The sequence below is a fragment of the Lytechinus variegatus genome, chromosome 10 (genome assembly GCF_018143015.1).
Source record: "Lytechinus variegatus isolate NC3 chromosome 10, Lvar_3.0, whole genome shotgun sequence".
NCBI lineage: Eukaryota > Metazoa > Echinodermata > Echinoidea > Temnopleuroida > Toxopneustidae > Lytechinus > Lytechinus variegatus.
Window position 1 is genome coordinate 28,909,250 of NC_054749.1, and position 19,452 is coordinate 28,928,701.

Sequence of the window (19,452 nt, forward strand, 5' to 3'; positions counted from 1 at the left end):
TACAAAACATAACTTCCTTCAGTCCAATGGTACCTATGTGCATGTGCATGATATTTTTCTGTGTTGCAAATAAGGTTGTTCCCATGAATGTGCTTCATGTATTATATGACCTTGCACCCACTCAGCTGTAAACTTGTCAAAAAGATCTGTTCTCTTATTTGTATGGATACAAACATGGCTCAGCTATATGTGCTTTGTGTTTCTGATACATGAGCACTGGGAATTCCAAGGTCTTTAGTTGAGTATTGAAAAGGCATAGAATTCAATTTCTGTGTTGCAAGGTTGTTCATTTTCCCATGAATGTGCTATTATTATATGACTTTGCACCCACTCAGCTGTGTGAATATTTATTTTATGATGGAAAACTTGTCAAAAAGATCTCTTCTGTTATTTGTATGGATACAAACATGGCTCAGCTATATGTGCTTTTTGTTTCTGATACATGAGCACTGGGAATTCCAAGGTCTTTAGTTGAGTATTGAAAAGGCATAGAATTCAAATTCATTGATGTCACGCTTGCAGGCGCAGCGCTAGACTCCAATTTGCACATCATTAACGACCCTTCTATTTTGTATTGTAACAGACTTTTATGGGTGATCGAAAATGTGGCCAATGAAAGTCAAAATCTTATTGTGTTTCTTTGCTTGCATTTCATGTGTGTGTTGAAACTTTCCACACTAACTAACATTTTCATGAACCTGATGTATGTGAAAAAAATATTCAATTTCATGCTTAGGTAAAACTTGAGATTTTATCATGTTTTCAAGTGAGACATGCCAGAATCGGGCTGCCTATTATTTGTTGACATTACCCTCAAGCGAATTTTACACGTGTGAAAGGTATATTGATAGCGTTATAGCCGTACATCAAAAAGGCATATTTTGGTCTACATCAATTGCCTGTGAAGTATCAGAGCATATCCCTAAAATGACTGAAATCCAACAAATACCCCACAGGCTCCTTTACAAAGTTTACCTTTGAGTATGAGACCATATTCAACAGTCTAGATGAGTGCATGCGCAAAAGCATGAAATATACAATGAAAGCAATGTAATGCACAGCATAGATCACAATTATGCTCAATGACGTCATAATGAACTACATGTAAGTCCCATGTCAATGACCAAAATTGATCCTTAAGTGGTGATTAGTGATATTAATTGTTCCGTCAAATTTCTCCCTATTTTGGGGGGGTGTATAGATGGTGAGACAAGACTATCAAATAATGTTTTAGCATTCTAGAACATATATCAGGAGAGTTTGTCATAATTAATTTCTTTCTTTACAGTCAATATGATTCTTATGAAGAAATGGTGATTCTTCTATCACTAAGAGAAATTCCAGTAGTTGCAGTAAACACTGATTTCATGAGTAAAACAAGGCTTAATTGTCAGTATATAATCGAGGATCTAGATCTGGTACAGTTACATTAACTGAACTTTGTGAAATCTTGAAATCTACGCTGAAAAATGTTCACACCGAAGATCCCAACACAGATAAGCGCACGTGGGACAATGTATAATTATTCGAGTGTCGGGCCCGACGCTCTACCCGAATCCTGTGCTTATTTGCTAATTTCTCAGCAATTACACAATTTCTCCCAGAATCCTTTGGCACATGCGTTTTATTTAAACAAACAGACACTTTGGTGGTTATTTCATTGGATTCTGTAAAAAGTCATTTTGAGATCGTTACCAAAACTAGCAAACCTTTAAGTTCTTTTCCTTTATCTCATTTGATGAATTTTGTACTACATAATGCAATTTTTTTTCTCTATGCCAGTCACCTCTTTATAAACACCAAAGATCAAATTACATGAAAAGAGGAAATGAAATGAGCAGGATGCTAGATATTTTAATTATATGGACATTATTTTGATTTCAAAAGAAAAGTTTCTCTTAGTTTCAGAAAACTATTAAATGTACAACACAGGACGTATGCAGACGAGGGAAGCAATGACCTCACACAATCACAAATTCTTTTATATTTTATCACATTACATGTAAAATAAATAAATTTGGTACTATGTTTCTGATTTGTGCAATTCACTCTGCTTGCCATTGCACAATTGTTTACGGCAATGCAACGTTAGGACCATGTGATATAATGGCATTTTTTGCATGAATGTTAGTAAATTCCCAGAGACCAAGATGGCATGAAGTAAGTTACTGAAGTAATGGTGTCAGCGTACACTGTTGGGACTCACGCATTGTTTAAAAAAAAGACTGTGATGGACTGTCAATCTATGTTTGTTGAGCTAATGAGAACCTGTTTGTAGTTTACCAAACACATAATTCATGCCCATTGTCATCAAATGTACTGTTAAGACGGATATCATAAATGGAATTTAATAGATAGGATAAAATTCCGGTGTAAGTTATTTCTCAGTCACCCCATCCTATTGAAAAATTGAAATATTATATATTTCATGTAATAGAATACAAAAAGATATTAAGTGGCATCAGCTCTCTCATTTGCATACAACCCATGATGTGCGTGTATTTGATTTTTCTGCATTAAATTTATTCAAACAAATCTTCACCTGCTCATCCAGCCTTACAAGACATCCATCCACACCTTCAGGCCCTACTAACTAGTTGACTGCACACACCCACATCTCACTGTCCCTTGCCCACCTACATGACCTTATAACAAGTCATAGAGCACAACCACACACACCCACACTATTACCTTCTCACCCATGCAGCCTCACAAGACATCCATCCAAACCTTTACAATACCCACCTACAGGCCCTATCAACTACCCAAGGAGCACACACACTCATATCCACACAAATCTGCATCCCACACTTTCACCTCTTCACCCACCCAGCCTTACAAGACATCCATCCAAACCTTTACCATACCCACCTACAGGCCCTACCAACCAGTAGCAGTGCACACACACACACACACACCCACATCCCCACAAACCTGCATCCCACTCTGTCACCTTTTTACCCAGCCAGCCTTACAAGACAACCATCCACCCCTGCACATACCCACTTACATGACCTACCAACCAGTTGCAGTGTACACACACACACACACACACACCCACATCCCCACAAACCTGCATCCCACTCTGTCACCTTTTTACCCAGCCAGCCTTACAAGACAACCATCCACCCCTGCACATACCCACTTACATGACCTACCAACCAGTTGCAGTGTACACACACACACACACCCCCACATCCCCACAAACCTGCATCCCACACTGTCACCTTTTTCACCCACGCAGCCTTACAAGACATCCGTCCAAACCTTTACAATACCCACCAACAGGCTCTATCACCCAGCCAAAGAGCACACACACAAACCCACACCCACATAAGCCTACACCTCACACTATCACCTACTCATCCAGCCTTACAAGACATCAATCAAAACCTTCATATACTCACTTACAGGCCATATCAACCAGTTGCTGAGTGTAAACACAAACACACACCCACCAAAATTGGCACCTCACACATTCCCCTGCTCACTAAGCCTAATACGATTAGACATGTATCCAATCCTTTACAATACCCACGTACATGCCCATCAACTAGCAAAAGAGCGAGCACACATGCCAAATTGTCATTGCTAACCGCGGATAAGGAATGCTTGTTTTTTCAAACACGAAATTCGCTTATCCTGGAATAGTGGTAGCTCATGAATAATCACGAGCGTTGATGAGGGAAGTATTAAAACACTAACTCGCTGACTTATGGCGCGCGCTTTTTGTCATCGCCGTGTTCGCTGTTCATGAATATTCATTGTGCTTACCTCTGATTGGACAAGAGGGCCGGCTCTGTTGCGGGGCAGGAATGGGAGCACTTAGCCCACTTTCGTTTTACACTAGCGATTAACCCCCCACCATCGCTCTGAGCACCGCAATTGCTGGGATAACCCTGCTTTTTTGCAGGGCAAAATAATCCCGTACTAAAGGTGGGGCTAGCCCACTTTGCAAAAATGCTGTGTAAAAAGAAATTGGGCTAAGCTTTACCCCGTATTATAGGTGGGGCTAAATGGCAATTTAGCCCCACCTATGGTACGGGGTTAAGGAAATTTAAGCGTGTGTAAAAAGGGTATTACTGGCCCTAACCCCGGGGGGGGGGCACTCGACCAAAAAAGTGGTGGGTGTGTGCCGCGGGCGAGACAAAAAACGGGGCCTTGGAGCAGGCTTATCGTAAAAAGGAGGGTCCTCGGAACGGGCTTCGGAACGACAAATGTTTGTGAAAACGGGGGTCCTTGGAACGGATCGCCAGCGTGTGAGTGCGTATGCATCCCTATGGAATGGTCATGTGTGCATGATGCAGCTAGCGCGGCCTCCGCCGGGGGAGCTCTGCGGCCGCTTTTCACCAAAATTGCGGCTCATTCAATGCGATCGGAGCGGCGTTACGAAAAATATGCGAAGCTTTGGAGTCTTAAGAAGTCTTATTTATATCATTTGTTTTGGGGTGTAACTATTTAATGTGGGAGTTATCTAAACTTGATCTGATTGGTCTACAATTAACTGTCTATCAAACTTTCTCTGGTATAAGGGGTGTGGTGATGCTCTGTGCAAGTGACTGGGGCTGGAGTGTGAGTCATACTTCTTCCATGAAGTAAGCTGAGGTCACTGAGGTTATGGTCAAGGCTTAGCAGTTACATGGTATTGGGGGTTTTGGGACTCTAAGATGACATTAGGTGGTTTCAGACCGCCTCGAAGTTCGCCAGTTCCAGGTATTCTCTGATCGGGAAATTTACCCCGATCAGAAAATACCAGGTATTTTGGTAATGTGAAAGCAAACTACGCGTAATTTCCCCGAAAGAAAATACCCGCTAAATAGTAGGTACTTGGCGAAATTACGAGAACTTTCGTGGGGATTTTTCCAAGGTCGCAGGTATTTTGGCGATGTGAAAGCAAATTACGGGAACTTTTATCCCAGCGTGTCGTTGGGCGCGGCGGCGTGGGTGGCTGCTGGGCAAGTGATTTTGAATCTCCCGCCTTGCCTGCTTATCAGACCACACTGCGCATGCTCGTAACTTCGGGAACTTATCCCGAAGGATGTGTTTCGGGGCGGTGTGAATGCAGGAATAATTAACGGGTATTTTTTAGCCTTAAAAAGTTCTCGTAATTTAACGGGGATTCTTGTGATCGAGGCGGTTTGAAACCGCCTGTAGGGGGAGTTTGTAAACAAGTGAGGGTGAATGACTGAAAGGATAACAGGAAGTTAGATACATACTACATAACACTACTTCCCGCGCTACCACATGCTCACACAATCAAACAAGACATCCTTCCAAACAAAATATTAACCAAAGTTTACCAAATGATCTTAGAGCATACTCATATGAACAATTGTACATTCATTCATATCTCACTCTCTCTACATCTTTTCAACATTGAATGTAATAACTAGAAAATGAATGCACTTCTTATTTGTAATTATTTGTCATTATTTCAAATGTTAAGTATATACATGTAGGCACTTCAGGTCTTTTGTAAATACAAAATATCAAAACTACCCTATAGTGTATCTTGACTAATGATAAACAGTTTACCATGAGACGTGTAATTTAAATTAAAACCAATAAATCATCTTTTTCAAGCTGCGACAATATTGCTTCAATTATTCAATTTTACATTTCATACGATTCATAAATCTTTTTACAATCATGATATGTTGATGTGTATTGCATGTAATACCCTTTTCATAAACCTATCCTCCAATTAGCCGCCTAAGAGTAATGCGGATAATTCAATAAAAATTGCGTTCATAAACTCCGAAAATAAGCCGCATTATTTTTACGAGCGCCCGTCCTGAAAAAAGGCGGATAATCGCCATGACAACTGGACACGCCCCCTCCGATGCGGTTGTGTTGGAAAAGGGTGACCTTGTGACCGCACCATGGCAATTATCCGCATTATTTGGAAATGCGTTCATAAACTCAAAATCTTGTCCCGATGCTGCTATTATGCAGATAATAGCAGCATCAGAGTAATGCGGATAACTCTTGTCCTCCTCCAATTTTACGACCAAATTATGCTGCTATTAGCCGCCTAATTCATTTTAATGGGGTTTATGAAAGGGGTATAAGATGAAATCACATACTCCTAAATATTAGTAAGAAAAAGCAAATCTGTTTTTAAGTTTCTATTGCAACACTAGAAAATATCATACAAACAAAATTATAACAAGGTTCATCATATTAACAGAACAGCTTTTTTTCTTTTACAAAAATATGACTTCATAATTTCTTACGTTATCAGTTATTATTTTCCATTCCAGGGCAACCACTTTTTTGTGTACAAAAGTCTTATACTGCAAAATAAACAGTGTTAAAAATATACCAGTAGATGTTATGAGAGGACCTCACCAAACATATTACACCATGGTTATTGTTCATGGTGTTAATTATACACTGTTGGTGTCCTGTTTGTTTTGTGTAATATTACAACTTCATTGTGTAAATGTACTTTTGGCAATGTGGGATGCAGTCCTCTCATAGCACTGCTGTCACTGGTGTTCTTTTTAACACCATAGTTTTTACATAGTAAGTTTAAATTTGTTTTTATAATTCCAAGTGACAACTCTGTATCAACTGAACTAAGATTACAATGTAAGTATAAACTTTAGGTAATTTTTTGTCATTTTTGTCATTATTTGTCGTTATTTAAAATGTTAAGTATATACATGTAGGCACTTAAGGTCTTTTGTAAATACAAAATATCAAAACTACCCTATAGTGTATCTTGACTAATGATAAACAGTTTACCATGAGACGTGTAATTTAAATTAAAACCAATAAATCATCTTTTTCAAGCTCCAACAGTATTGCTTCAATTATTCAATTTTACATTTCATACGATTCATAAATCTTTTTACAAGCATGATATATTGATGTGTATTGCATGTAAGATGAAATCACATACTCCTAAAAAGGCTAAATATTAGTAAGAGAAAGCAAATTTGTTTTTAAGTTTCTATTGCAACACTAAAAAATATACAAACAAAATTATATCAAGGTACATCATATTAACAGAACTGTTTTTCTTTCTTTTACAAAAATATGACATCATAATTTCTTACGTTATAAGTTATTATTTTCCATTCCAGGGCAACCACTTTTTTGTGTACAAAAGTCTTATACTGCAAAATAAACAGTGTTAAAAATATACCAGTAGATGTTATGAGAGGACCTCACCAAACATATTACACCATGGTTATTGTTCATGGTGTTAATTCTACACTGTTGGTGTCCTGTTTGTTTTGTGTAATATTACAACTTCATTGTGTAAATGTACTTTTGGCAACGTGGGATGCAGTCCTCTCATAGCACTGCTGTCACTGGTGTTCTTTTTAACACCATAGTTTTTACATAGTAAGTTTAAATTTGTTTTTATAATTCCAAGTGACAACTCTGTATCAACTGAACTAAGATTACAATGTAAGTATGAACTTTAGGTAATTTTTTTTTAAATCTAGTATTGTACCATATAACTTTCAAATAGTTCATAGTCATTTTGTATTATACCAATTCACACTTACAGCAAAATTCTATATAACAGAATATTCAAAATTGAAATGATATAAAAAAATGTTAATGATCCACACTTTACAACAATTTCAAATGACATTGTTTTGGTAAGTCAACTGACAGTAGCCTATACATACACAGTGAGAAAAGGGGGATTCTTTTGTTGATAACTCACAGAAAAGATAAGATGAATACATTTGTTTAGATATAATGTTGTACGATAGCAGAAAATTAAGAATATTTTTTTAATATCATTACATATCATAATAAAGGGATTGTCAAACTTAATCAGCTCCCCCCATACTGCATATAGACCATTATATATTGTTAAACATGTTTTTGCCAGAACTCATAACTTCCTTCTTTAAAATCCATTTATTTGATATATTTTCAGTGTCGTGGGTTTTGATTTTCTCTTTACATTTCAGCCCACTTGATGTTGAGGTTAATAGTTATTTTGGTTTGTTTAATGAAATTTGTTTTTCTTATATCAATATAAAATTTGTTGTTGATTGAAAGTTGTGTAATTACCTTATAAATGGACATTCATTTCCATTGCTTGGAACTATAAATGATTAATTAGTGAGGGACATATAGAGCCGAGTCCTTCCCCTCACTGTGAATAATCTTAAGGTCTGAAAATCTATAGTATTTTCTAAATAAAACTTGTTGTAGTTTATTGATCTTCAACCTGAAATTCTGCATGTTTCTTGATTGATCCATTTCTGTGTATTGCCATTTGGTAAGCAGAAGGTTATTTTTTTTCATGAATTCTCATTTTATACTTATACAGACAAAACAGACTGAATATTAGCAAGAAACTGTTTAGGCACATGAAAAATGACAGAGTAATAACTGTTTTTTTGTAATTGCATTCTCTCATTTTATTTGGAGGTGTTGACATAGTAGTAGAATAGTTATTACTGGGATTGTTTTCAGTGACAATAGAGGGATGATACGTGGTTAGAGTTTCTGATGGAAGTGGACAAGGATGATTACTGTGATTATCATCTAGATTCAGACTAGTATCATTGCATTCACATCTTGGTTTATCTTCAAACAGACTAGAAGAGCAGCAAAATGCTGGCTCTGATTTTCTGATGAGAATGAATTGTCCTAATAGAGAGCCACTCTCCACAGGGTCAGTCAAGGGAGGCATCCATAGACCTTCTTGATAGCATTCAATCTTTCCTGGTATAGTTCCAGCATTAGCTGTACAGTCCACCACTACCCAATCTCCACCCTTATCAACACCTACAACACATGAGGCATTACCAGGAGGATAATCTACCTGAAGATATATCCTATGTGTATCATCACCTAGTATGTTACCATCCTTATATGCAAACAATATGTATGTCCCTTGATCACCTCTCAAGAGATCCCTTATTGTAAGATCTAGAGAGCAGCTTCCATTGTTAATTATATTCTTAACTTTTAGTCTTTGAACCTGACTTTTAGGCAAAGATGGTGATAAACCTTCAGTTGAACTATAAAATGGCCATCTGTTTGATTGCTGTAATGTAACTTCTGTGCTATCACATGGATATGGGAAAATCAGGTTTGCTTTTTCACCTTCTATTTTAGATGATGCTGGAAAATTACACTCAGATTGAATTGCAAGAAATATTACAATTGTAATAAGAATAGTAAATCTGTCAGACAACATGGACAAGTATGGACTCATTTTGATTATGTAGGAGAGATTCTCTTAGAAAATTGAAATTAAGAGGGTATGTTATGCAAGGTTGAAAACTGAGATGACAATCACTTTAAATTATGAATTTGACCAGTTTAATTGAATAAACTAAACATTTTTCCAAAATGCTTTCTAAATGGACATCAAGTAAATTGATTAGAGATTTCCTTGCTATGTGATATCTATGTTATTGCTTAAAAGTATTATATAGAACTTCTAGTAAAAGTTAATATCTACAAAGTGTAAATAGATTTGATCAAGAAAACAGATTTTGCCACAACTTTTACATCAAATCAGTTCAAAATGTTTTGATGAAAATTTCATTTGGCTTTAATGCCTGCAAGTATAGTATTTCATAGCTCTGATTTATTGAAATTGGCTTCTTATATCATTCACAATTGAATGAACATCTTTCTGATGTCATTCAACTTCTTAGTTTCAATATGTAACAGTCATTAAACCAAGAACAACTACAGCAAGAATGTTGGTTGTCACAATATTCTCCAGTTTCTGTTGCTGATGAATTTTGAGATTTTGTAACAAGCATCAGTTAGAGCCAGATGGCAAAAATATAGGCACCACTTTATACTGTCAAGAGCTTGCACACTGTTCGACTTTTAATCGAATAACAGCATACAGATTTGTAGCTTGTAAAATCATCAGATTTGTAGCAAGAGATCTTGGTATCGCAGATTCAGTAGATCCCTCCTCAGTCATTAGGACTGGTTTTGATTTGATGAAACAATGACACGGAGAAGATTGTGTGTCTCCACTTTGGGCTCATCTTTGGTAAACCAGTGGCCATTGGAGAGTGTAACAGCAAATAAATGTTCATATTTGTCTCCTGTGCATTAGAAAGAGATAGAGAGAAGAAAATAGTAACCTTTTTTGTTCATTGACCCATCCCTTGAACCAAATCCCATTCACATCAAATACTTGTACATACTGTACAAATACCAATCATGATGGCTCAGTGGTGTAGTGCCCTCCTTACTGGTTCAATCATTGGCCAAGTCATATCAAAGACCAGTGAAGAGTCTAAAACTGGGACCTTCTGCCTTGTCAGGCTCTCAACATTTAAGAACGAACAAGGGGGTAAAAATTCAAGGCCTGCTTGGAGAAGAGTTCATAAGAGATGAAGTGGCTACCTACTTTAGTGACAGTTATTAATCTCTCAGTTTTTCTTTAACCACCAATATCTTTCCTGGGGTGGTATTCTGAGATCCATTTTATCTCAGATAAAATAAAATATTTTATCTCCGTTAAAATCAGTGAGATAAAATACCCTTAAAATCTCTCCGAATTGGTATTCTGAGAACCATTTTATCTTCATTTTATCTCTGTAAGACACACCTATTTTTTAATCAATATCCAATTAGAAACGCGCTTTTATAGCTCTCTCATATCACTCAACCAATTAAAATCCATTCCGCCAGGAGGTGTGGCAAAGGGGCCAGATTGCGTCAATTTATTGACTTCAAATACGCTTGCGCGTCTTTACGGAGATTTCTTTTTAACAAAAAGGACAATACTCTCATCTTTTTTCGAAGTCTATATCGCATCTTTTCAAGCATCATTTCAAAGACAATATTAGTAAAGAAAAGTCTTATGAAATACTCTCTGATTGTACAGGAATAACGTTAAGGGGTTATTCTCAATAAGTATATAATTTTTCTTCATTTTCATGTCACCATTTGGGGTTAATTCACCTAGAAATACTGGTGAAATCAACGTCGCAGAGATAAAATAGCCTCTACCCTCTTTTAAGTTTATTTTATTTTTTCTTCAAAGTAACATGGGCGCAAGCACATCATCTGCGTTGCAATCAATGGTCAGATACGTGATGGGTATGTGTACGCAGGCATTGTTCTGTTGCGTATCATTTGTAGATACGCAAGATAAAATTTATACGCAAGATAAAATCTAAAAATTTATCTGAGAGATAAAATCTCATCTCAGAATACCAATTTCATTTTAAGAGATGAAATAAAATATTTTAAAGATAAAATGACCTCAGAATACCACCCCTGGATGTTATCTTTTTATTCTTTTATTTATATAAAAAGTGTTTGCCCAATCAATGTAACCTGCATTTTATAGACGCCTCGCAATTAATCTACATGACAAATAATTGATCCATGCTTAAGAAAAAAATTATTTTGTAAGAAGGGAATTAAGGAAAAAAAATCATTTCAGAGAAAGAATAGACAGAAGAGGCATAGTGAAAATCAGAAGAACAACAACAATAAGAGCAGGAAGAAGAATAAGGAGAAGAAAAAAGAGCTAAAGTTGGATGGCCAGTGAAGATATGTAGACCTATTTAAACAAATATAGATAAATGCTTTACATTAGCATGAGATTAACTTGTTAATATAGCATTACCAGATATAGTAATTAATCAAAAAGAGAGGTTTTATTTCTTCTATTGTTATTTCTATTGTGCCAAACCTCCTTCTGTCCTTTAGTGTAACCCAAATATCTGAAAACCTAAGGCACGCTCATAACCAAGTACATCATATACATTTACAAATAACGGCTGGTCTATTGTGTAGAGCTCTACTACTGGTAATGGTAAAGTACATCCATGATATCAACTGATGAGGTCACTCTTTTTCAAAGACATCTGGATTACTTTAATGTTTCACACATTAAAAAAAGTATGAAAGAGCATTTGTATATATTAGGAAATTATAAACTTACCCAAACCTGTTATTCCCAATTATTTTAAGCAGCATCCTTTGATGGACAACTTCGCAAGGCGTTTGTTTTGAGAAAAAAAATCTTCCCAGGTCAGTTGACAACAGAGGACAAAAATAGCATCCAATCAGATGCTGGCTGGAAGCTTTCCAAACCAGCATTGGCGGCAAAAGGATCATAACATTGAGCCCATTCACACCGCATAATTATATGAAACATGAAATTATTATTTTTTTAATACAGATTAAAAAAAAAACTGCAAACTAATTCTTGGAAATAAACTTTTCCAGCGTAGTCATACCATTCTTTCTCATTATGGGGAAAGAGTAAATGTAATGTATACTAATAGCAATTTAATAATGATATATCAACCAAACGTAATATTTTTTTTTCCTTTTTATTAATCATGCACATAATCATGCATACATGTAACCTTCAAATATTTGCTGACTGTATAGTGTACTAGAATCATATGCCTTTTCCAGCTTCTTCACAAAAATATCAGCCTGTATAGCTAGAATTTTTCCTTCATTTTCTTTAGAAATTAATGAACCTTTCACATACATGTAGGTTTTATACGTTTGGATGGAACATGCTGTTGGTGTAGATCGATGCTAGATGTTGGTTACCATTTGTTTCAAATGTGAACTAAACAGATGGATTTTTTTCTCCCAGTTGAGTTTTGTTATGTTGGCTTGCATGAGTCCAAAGTCCATGCTTTGAGGAAAGTAATAGACATGGACACATTTATAAACAGTTTCTTCCAAACCCTGGTAGACAGATCAAATTCAATTTTGCTCATGTATGTATGATGTAATTGATGATGATCTGCTGAGTGAATATGATCAGATAATTCTATTCTGGGGTCATGAGGTCAATGGTCAAAGGTCACAGAGATAACTTATTTGCCATGGAATTGTCATGGAAATTGCTTGTTCAAATAAGGAAAGTAAAACTGATTTATCAATTTAAGATTTGCCTCAAAATGTGCAATATAAAAGTTGCACTGATCTGATTTTATTTGGGGTGTCAAAGGTCAGTGCTATTGTCACAATAGCCTTTATAGATCCTATAGATTAATGAGAGATTCACTTGGTTCCTGAATGATCTGATGTGATTGTGATTGTGTTTTTTTCTTCAAATTTTAGAAGTTAAATATGCATTAATGTCATATAACTATTGCTAATCAGGTTATATAGATTAGAAACAACACACACATCCTCACCCCCACACACAACATAATCATTTACAAACAGCATGAAAGTATACATACAAAGCACACATACAACCATCATTCTATAGGACTTAGTTAATAAAGCAAACATCAAAATGTTCATGAGAAGTTCAGATTTATTAGAAATAATATATGTTTTTAATGTTACAAAGTAGACAGTTCAGCAACTATGTATATAAAAAAAGATTTCTTGAATGATAATGATCAATAAACATGAAGTAGAACTTACTGATAAAATGCATAGATTAAGTACATTTGAATTTAAAATGCATAATATGAAAAGGCAATATTTCAGTAAATATTTATCAAGGTTTTTTTGAGACACACACACAAAAATGAATGCATAGTATGTACATGTTGTATATATTTGATGATTTTTTTTTTGAGGTCGGAAATGAACTTATAAATATTACACAATAGTGGAATAAAAATGGACGGAAGTGAGGGATAGCAAATCATAGATCACTTTGATAGCACAAAAATTACTAGAACCGGTGTGTTGGCTCAGTTGGTAGAGTGTCTGTCTCACAACCGGGAGGTTGGTGGTTCAAACCCCGGCCGCATCAGACCAAAAGATGTTAAAAGATGTGAGTTGCTGTTACCCTGTTTGGCGTTCAATGATTAAAGGGACAGAGCCTCGTCGATCTGGCCCTGCTCAGCGGCTGCCGGGCCCATGATCAATTGGGCAAACCAAATTTTCAGAGTATTTCATTTCATGTCTATTTTGAACAATAAATAAATTATGGATTTATAAGAAAAGATGCAAAAAGGAGACAGTTGAAGTGAGATACATAAGAGGTTAATTGCACAACTCTGACATGGTTTTAAGATGAATCAAAAGCAAGTCATAAAAGCATTTTTTTTTTCATATGAAATCTATCATACAAAAGCATATTCCTGTAAATTTGTATTCAAGGTTCTTTTTTCCACAAAATACACACCCACTGCAGAATATAACATAGTAATTTACATGGTATATACATGTTTGGATATATTTGATAAAATTTTGGTAGGTAATGAATTGATACAACAAACTATTGCAAGTATAATAAAACACAATATTGAAATAAAGATGACCAGGGGCCCGTTTCATAAACAGTTACAACTGTTGCAAGTTTGCAACTGTGTCATTATGGCAACTACCATGATAACCTTGATTCGATTGGCTGCTGAGCCCTGTTAAATGCCATGGTAGTTGGTATAATGGCAAAGTTACAACAATTGTAAGTCCTTTGTGAATCAGGCCCCATGCATGTGAAAAATAATTACGAGAAATTCACTTTGATAGTACAAAAAGGTCTACAAATCTATCCATGACAACACCACACTTTAATTCACACAGTGTTTTGGATTACTAAAAATTAAAAATGTCTTTGAAGACATTCAAATCCTCACATGTTTGTCTTTTTCATACCTTCCCTATGATATATTTTATGTACATTCTTAATCTTATTCTTACAGGCCAAATATATCCCAGTGTGATGTTGATTTTTATGATTGTGAAACAAAAGTGAATAGAACACCTAAGAGTTTTATCAAATTCAGATGTGAAATATAGAATATTATTGTTATCAATTTTGTTTAATAGTGATAATATCTTAGTATTTTATATTATGGCTATGCACAGAAAAAAGAATATGCAAATAAGAAAGCTAATGGTGAAGTGTAGTATTTTCTTCAAAATATTAAACATTTTAAAATGAAAGTTAAATATAAAACTTCTTTAATACTAAATCAATGAAATTGAAGTACTTCCATTTCACAAAATAAATATAAAAGGAGTAGTGAGTGAGTCAAATCATTGGCTTTCTCGATTGTGGTATTTTCAAGACTTTATGAAACTAAGCAATGATTGGAATATGGATGACGTTGTTAGGGTTCGGTTTGTTGCATTTTCTTTATTTATTCAAATCATTTACTTTGCATGAAATTGCCCTGTAAGGATAATATTATTTGATATTTTTCTTAAACTTAATCTGAAATAACTTGAGTATGAAATTAAAAAAATTAATTTCAACAATATCTTTCTCACACACACTCACGCATCTTGGCTTATGCAATCTCGAGTATAAAAAATCAAGGATATGATTTACTTGCACAGAGTTGAAGTTGCTTGTTATCATCAATTCAGCTTGGCAGTGAAGTTAAATGGCAAGTAAGCTTTGAATAATCTTGTGAATAATATTTGTAATGCTAGCTCAGTAAGGAATAACATGGCTTTAGTTGGCAAGAAAGACATCGTAATTAGTACTATGCATTTTAACATTTTAAAGTGGACTTTATTGTATTGGTCCAGAGTTTAAGAAGTTAAGATTACGAAAGCCAGGCTTCGAAAAAATTAAGAGTTTGTAAGTACTAAGGCCAAACGTAGATGAATCATATCTTTTTGTTTCTTTGCGTCTACTGTACATTTTTCTTTTTTGTCTCGGCGCTGCTTTTCCGATGGTGGTGGCGACAGCGTTAACACCAAATCTTAACCGAAGGTTAAGTTTTTGAAATGACAGCATAACTTAGATAGTATATAGACCTCGTCATGAAACTTGGCCATAAGGTTAATGAAGTATTACTGAACATCCTGCCTGAGTTTTGGGTCGCATGACCAATGTCAAAGGTCATGTAGGGTCAATAATCATGTTGTAGGAATCAACATCAAAATCTTAACCCAAGGTTCAGTTTTTGAAATGTCATAATTAACTTTGGCCCAGTTGGGGGTATATGTTGGATTACCATCATAACTTTGAAAATTTATGGGTCTGATTCATGAAACTTGGGCATAAGAGTAATCAAGTATCACTTAACGTCCTGTGTGAGTTTCAGGTCACATGACCAAGGTCAATGAACTTTGGCCATGTTGGGGGAATCCTGGTGAATTACCATCATAACTGATATTTTATAGATCTGATTCATGAAAGTTAGACATAAGAGTAATCAAGTATCACTGAACATCCTGTGCGAGTTTCAGGTCACATGACCAAGGTCAAAGGTCATTTAAGGTCAACGAACTTTGGCCAAGTTGGGGGTATTTGTTGAATTACCATCAAATCTTTGAAAGTTTATGGATCTGATTCATGAAACCTGGACATACGAGTAATCAAGTATCATTGAACATTCTGTGTGAGTTTCAGGTCACATACCCAAAGTCAAAGGTCATTGAACTCTAGTTATTTTGGAAGTAATTATTAGATTGCTGTGATAACTTTCAAAGTTTATAGATATAGTTTATAAAATGTGGATATATCGGTAATCAAGTATCACTGACAAGTCTTATATCGCACGATCAAGGTCAAATGTCATTTATTGTCAATGAATGTAGTATTGTTTCATTTTATGAATGGTGTTTTTTAGGAATTATTTTACAGCAGTTTTCAAAACCAGCACTGCTGCTATATTGAATCGCGCGATGCAGGTGAGACTGCCAGAGGCGCTCCACTTATTATTTTTTAGCAATTATTACAAAAAGAATGAATTAACTACATGTATTATTTTTCTAGTAATATTCATGTTTTGTTTTGATAGTGGCTGTCTAGCTGATGTTTTTCACATGTTTTGGGAAATGCAAATTAAAAATGTCTTCATGGACTGGTGGCAGTGTTTTGTGAATTAAGTCTAAGTTTTACAATTTCTTGAATATCATCACGTCCACAATGTTTTAATTTATAAGCATCAAATGACTCCATATTATTGTTATTGCGTTTTTGCCTAAGTTTAAAAAGCAAAATTGCAATTATTGTTAACATTATGACCAAAATAATTACCAAAATTATGATTGCAATTTTCAGATTATGTTGGATATTTTTACTGGCATCCTGAGATTTTGTGGATGTTGATTGGATGTAGTTTGTAGAGGTGACAGACAATGTGATCTCTACAGCTTCTGGACTTCTGTACCGAGAGGTTGTTGCCTTTGGAATTTTCCTTGGGACAGTTGGGCATGGCGTATTGCTGCTGGAAGGCTCCAGGTACAATGCAGTATCATTGCATGCACAGATATCTTTTTCTTCATAGAAAACAGAAGAACAGCAAAATACAGGGTGGGATTTTCTGATGAGAATAGTCTGTTTCAATAACACATCAGTCTCAGTTGGTTCAGAGAGCGGAGGCATCCATTCACCACCTTGATAACATTCTATCTTTCCTCCAATGCTTCCAACCGGAGCTGTAAACTTCACAGCCATCCAGTTTCCACCCTTTGCTTCCGTTCCGATGACCGATGCTTCTCCTGGAGGATAATCAACTCCTAGCCAAATCCTCTGTGTTGCATCTCCCAATATTTCCCTATCCATATATACAAACAGAATGTATGTCCCTTGGTCATCTCTTGTGATACTGCTAATTGTGAGGTTGACAAAGCATTCTTTAGGACTGTCCTCATCATGTGTTAACTCTACTCTATATCTGTGCTCCTGACTTTTCTGTGAAGATGGTTGTGATTCATCTGTTGATATGTAAAATGGATTTCTGTATGAATATTGTAACGTGACTGATGTACTGCTACATGGATATGGGAAAATCAGGTTTGCATCTTGCCCTTGCATTAAAGATAATGCATTGCAGTGACATGTTTTCAGAAATATGGGAATAATTAACAAAAATGCAACATTGTGGTGGATAGTTAACCTGTCCATTTTTTACTCTTTTATGGACAGAAAATTAAAATTGATTTGTTTCCACTCCTTCAATTTGTGATGATCAGATTAAACCAAGAATGGAATACATAATGATTTTGATACAATGATTGTAACTGTGCTCAGAGTTATGATGCTTTATGACCAATAATGTTTATTGCTCTTGAAAAAATACACGATTTTAACCAAGTTTGCTATCCACATAGATTTCTGATGTATTAAATAGTTTTGAACACCTTCTTTTGTGTTAGTGGGTTGGTCCTGGATGAAATGTGTTGCTCAGAATCTTGGATGTATGGAAGCTCTACAACTAGATTCCTTGATGGTTGACAGCTTTCTCAGAACTTGAACTCGAAGTCCTCATGTAAGAAGAAAATTACAGCTTCGAATCCTAAAAAAGTAAAAAGTGTGTTTTTAGACAAGAGATATCTCAGGAGAGCGAGTGAGAGTCTTGTGTCTCATCTTTGTCTTTGTCAATTTTGGAATCAAATGTCTCTGTCTTTGCATTGAGTTTTTTTGTCTATGTCTCGGTCTCTGCCTGACTGCCTCTGTCTTGGGAATCCTTGTCTCGGTTTCAGTATATGTATTGTCTAAAATTGTCTCATGCCCACATGAGCCATGTAAGAAGGAGAAAATTACCCATGTGCTAATTTTAGTCTAATATTCCTATGCAAATGCAATAATGCACTTTTATATTGTGCAGGGCCCCTTGGTAGAGCAGTTTTGTAACTGAAAGGGCTACCATGCTGAAATAAAACAAAAATAAATAAATATATATCATCTCAGGATTTGCATGTCTCGCATCCTTATGAACAGATATAATTTGCCACATTGACAATTCTTAAATTGCAAACCAGGATTAAATTATGCCATAACTGCTTTGTCTAAGACATGATTTGACATCAATATTCTAATGCTCCTCGATAATGTATTAATGTATTTGATACCCACTTAAGCATGGAATCACAAATCAACAATGTTTGTAAATCCGCTCATTTCATGATCTATAACTTGAGACGTATCCGCAAATTTTTTTATCAAGACACCATGAAAACTATTGTTCATGCTTGTATCACAAGTAAATTGGATTATTGTAATAGTGTTCTCTATGGATTACCCGATTCTCAAATAAGCAAACTGCAGAGAGTGCAAAACACATGTCGTCTTCCCAAATTCTCTCCTGCACACCATTATTGAGAGAATTACACTGGCTACCTGTCCGACAAAGAATCACATTTAAGATCCTAATGATAGTTTTTAAAGGTCTTAATGGTCAGGCCCCAAGTTACATCTCAGATCTCTGGAAATTGAAATCCCGATCTCGTGACCATCATCTACGTAGTTCACAAGATATACTCACACTACGAGTACCCCCACACAAGACTAAAGCAACACTAGGAGGTAGGTCATTTCTAATGTCAGTCCCACGACTATGGAACAAACTTCCCCTCAACATTAGGAATTCAACAAATTTACATTATTTCAAGTTAGAATTAAAAACCTATCTATTTCAATAGTATGTACAGCACCTAGGAAGCTCTTGCAGCGCAATAGAATATATAGATATAGTTTTTGCGCTATGTAAATGCATATTATTATTATTATTATTTAAAGAGTGGGTGAAAATTTTGAATAATCATCAATTATCAGTCACAGATATGGGCAGTGTAGTTAACCTCCTCATT

At 35.5% G+C, this 19,452-nt stretch overlaps 2 protein-coding genes across 2 annotated transcripts; both read right to left on the reverse strand.

Annotated features, from left to right (window-relative positions):
- Nucleotides 1–7,863: 7,863 nt before the first annotated feature.
- Nucleotides 7,864–9,598, reverse strand: LOC121423282. Its single transcript, XM_041618615.1, has one exon. It carries the CDS (start codon nucleotides 9,197–9,199, stop codon nucleotides 8,267–8,269), a length of 933 nt encoding a protein of 310 aa, XP_041474549.1. The 5' UTR covers nucleotides 9,200–9,598; the 3' UTR covers nucleotides 7,864–8,266.
- Nucleotides 9,599–16,714: 7,116 nt separating this feature from the next.
- On the reverse strand, nucleotides 16,715–17,782 carry LOC121422701. The gene has a single exon (XM_041617868.1). It carries the CDS (start codon nucleotides 17,765–17,767, stop codon nucleotides 16,715–16,717), a length of 1,053 nt encoding a protein of 350 aa, XP_041473802.1. The 5' UTR covers nucleotides 17,768–17,782.
- Nucleotides 17,783–19,452: the final 1,670 nt, after the last annotated feature.

Excerpts from the sequence above, each read along its gene's own strand:
- LOC121423282 (XM_041618615.1), bottom strand. The coding sequence starts at position 9,199 with ATGAGTCCATACTTGTCCATGTTGTCTGACAGATTTACTATTCTTATT.
- LOC121422701 (XM_041617868.1), bottom strand. The coding sequence starts at position 17,767 with ATGGACAGGTTAACTATCCACCACAATGTTGCATTTTTGTTAATTATT.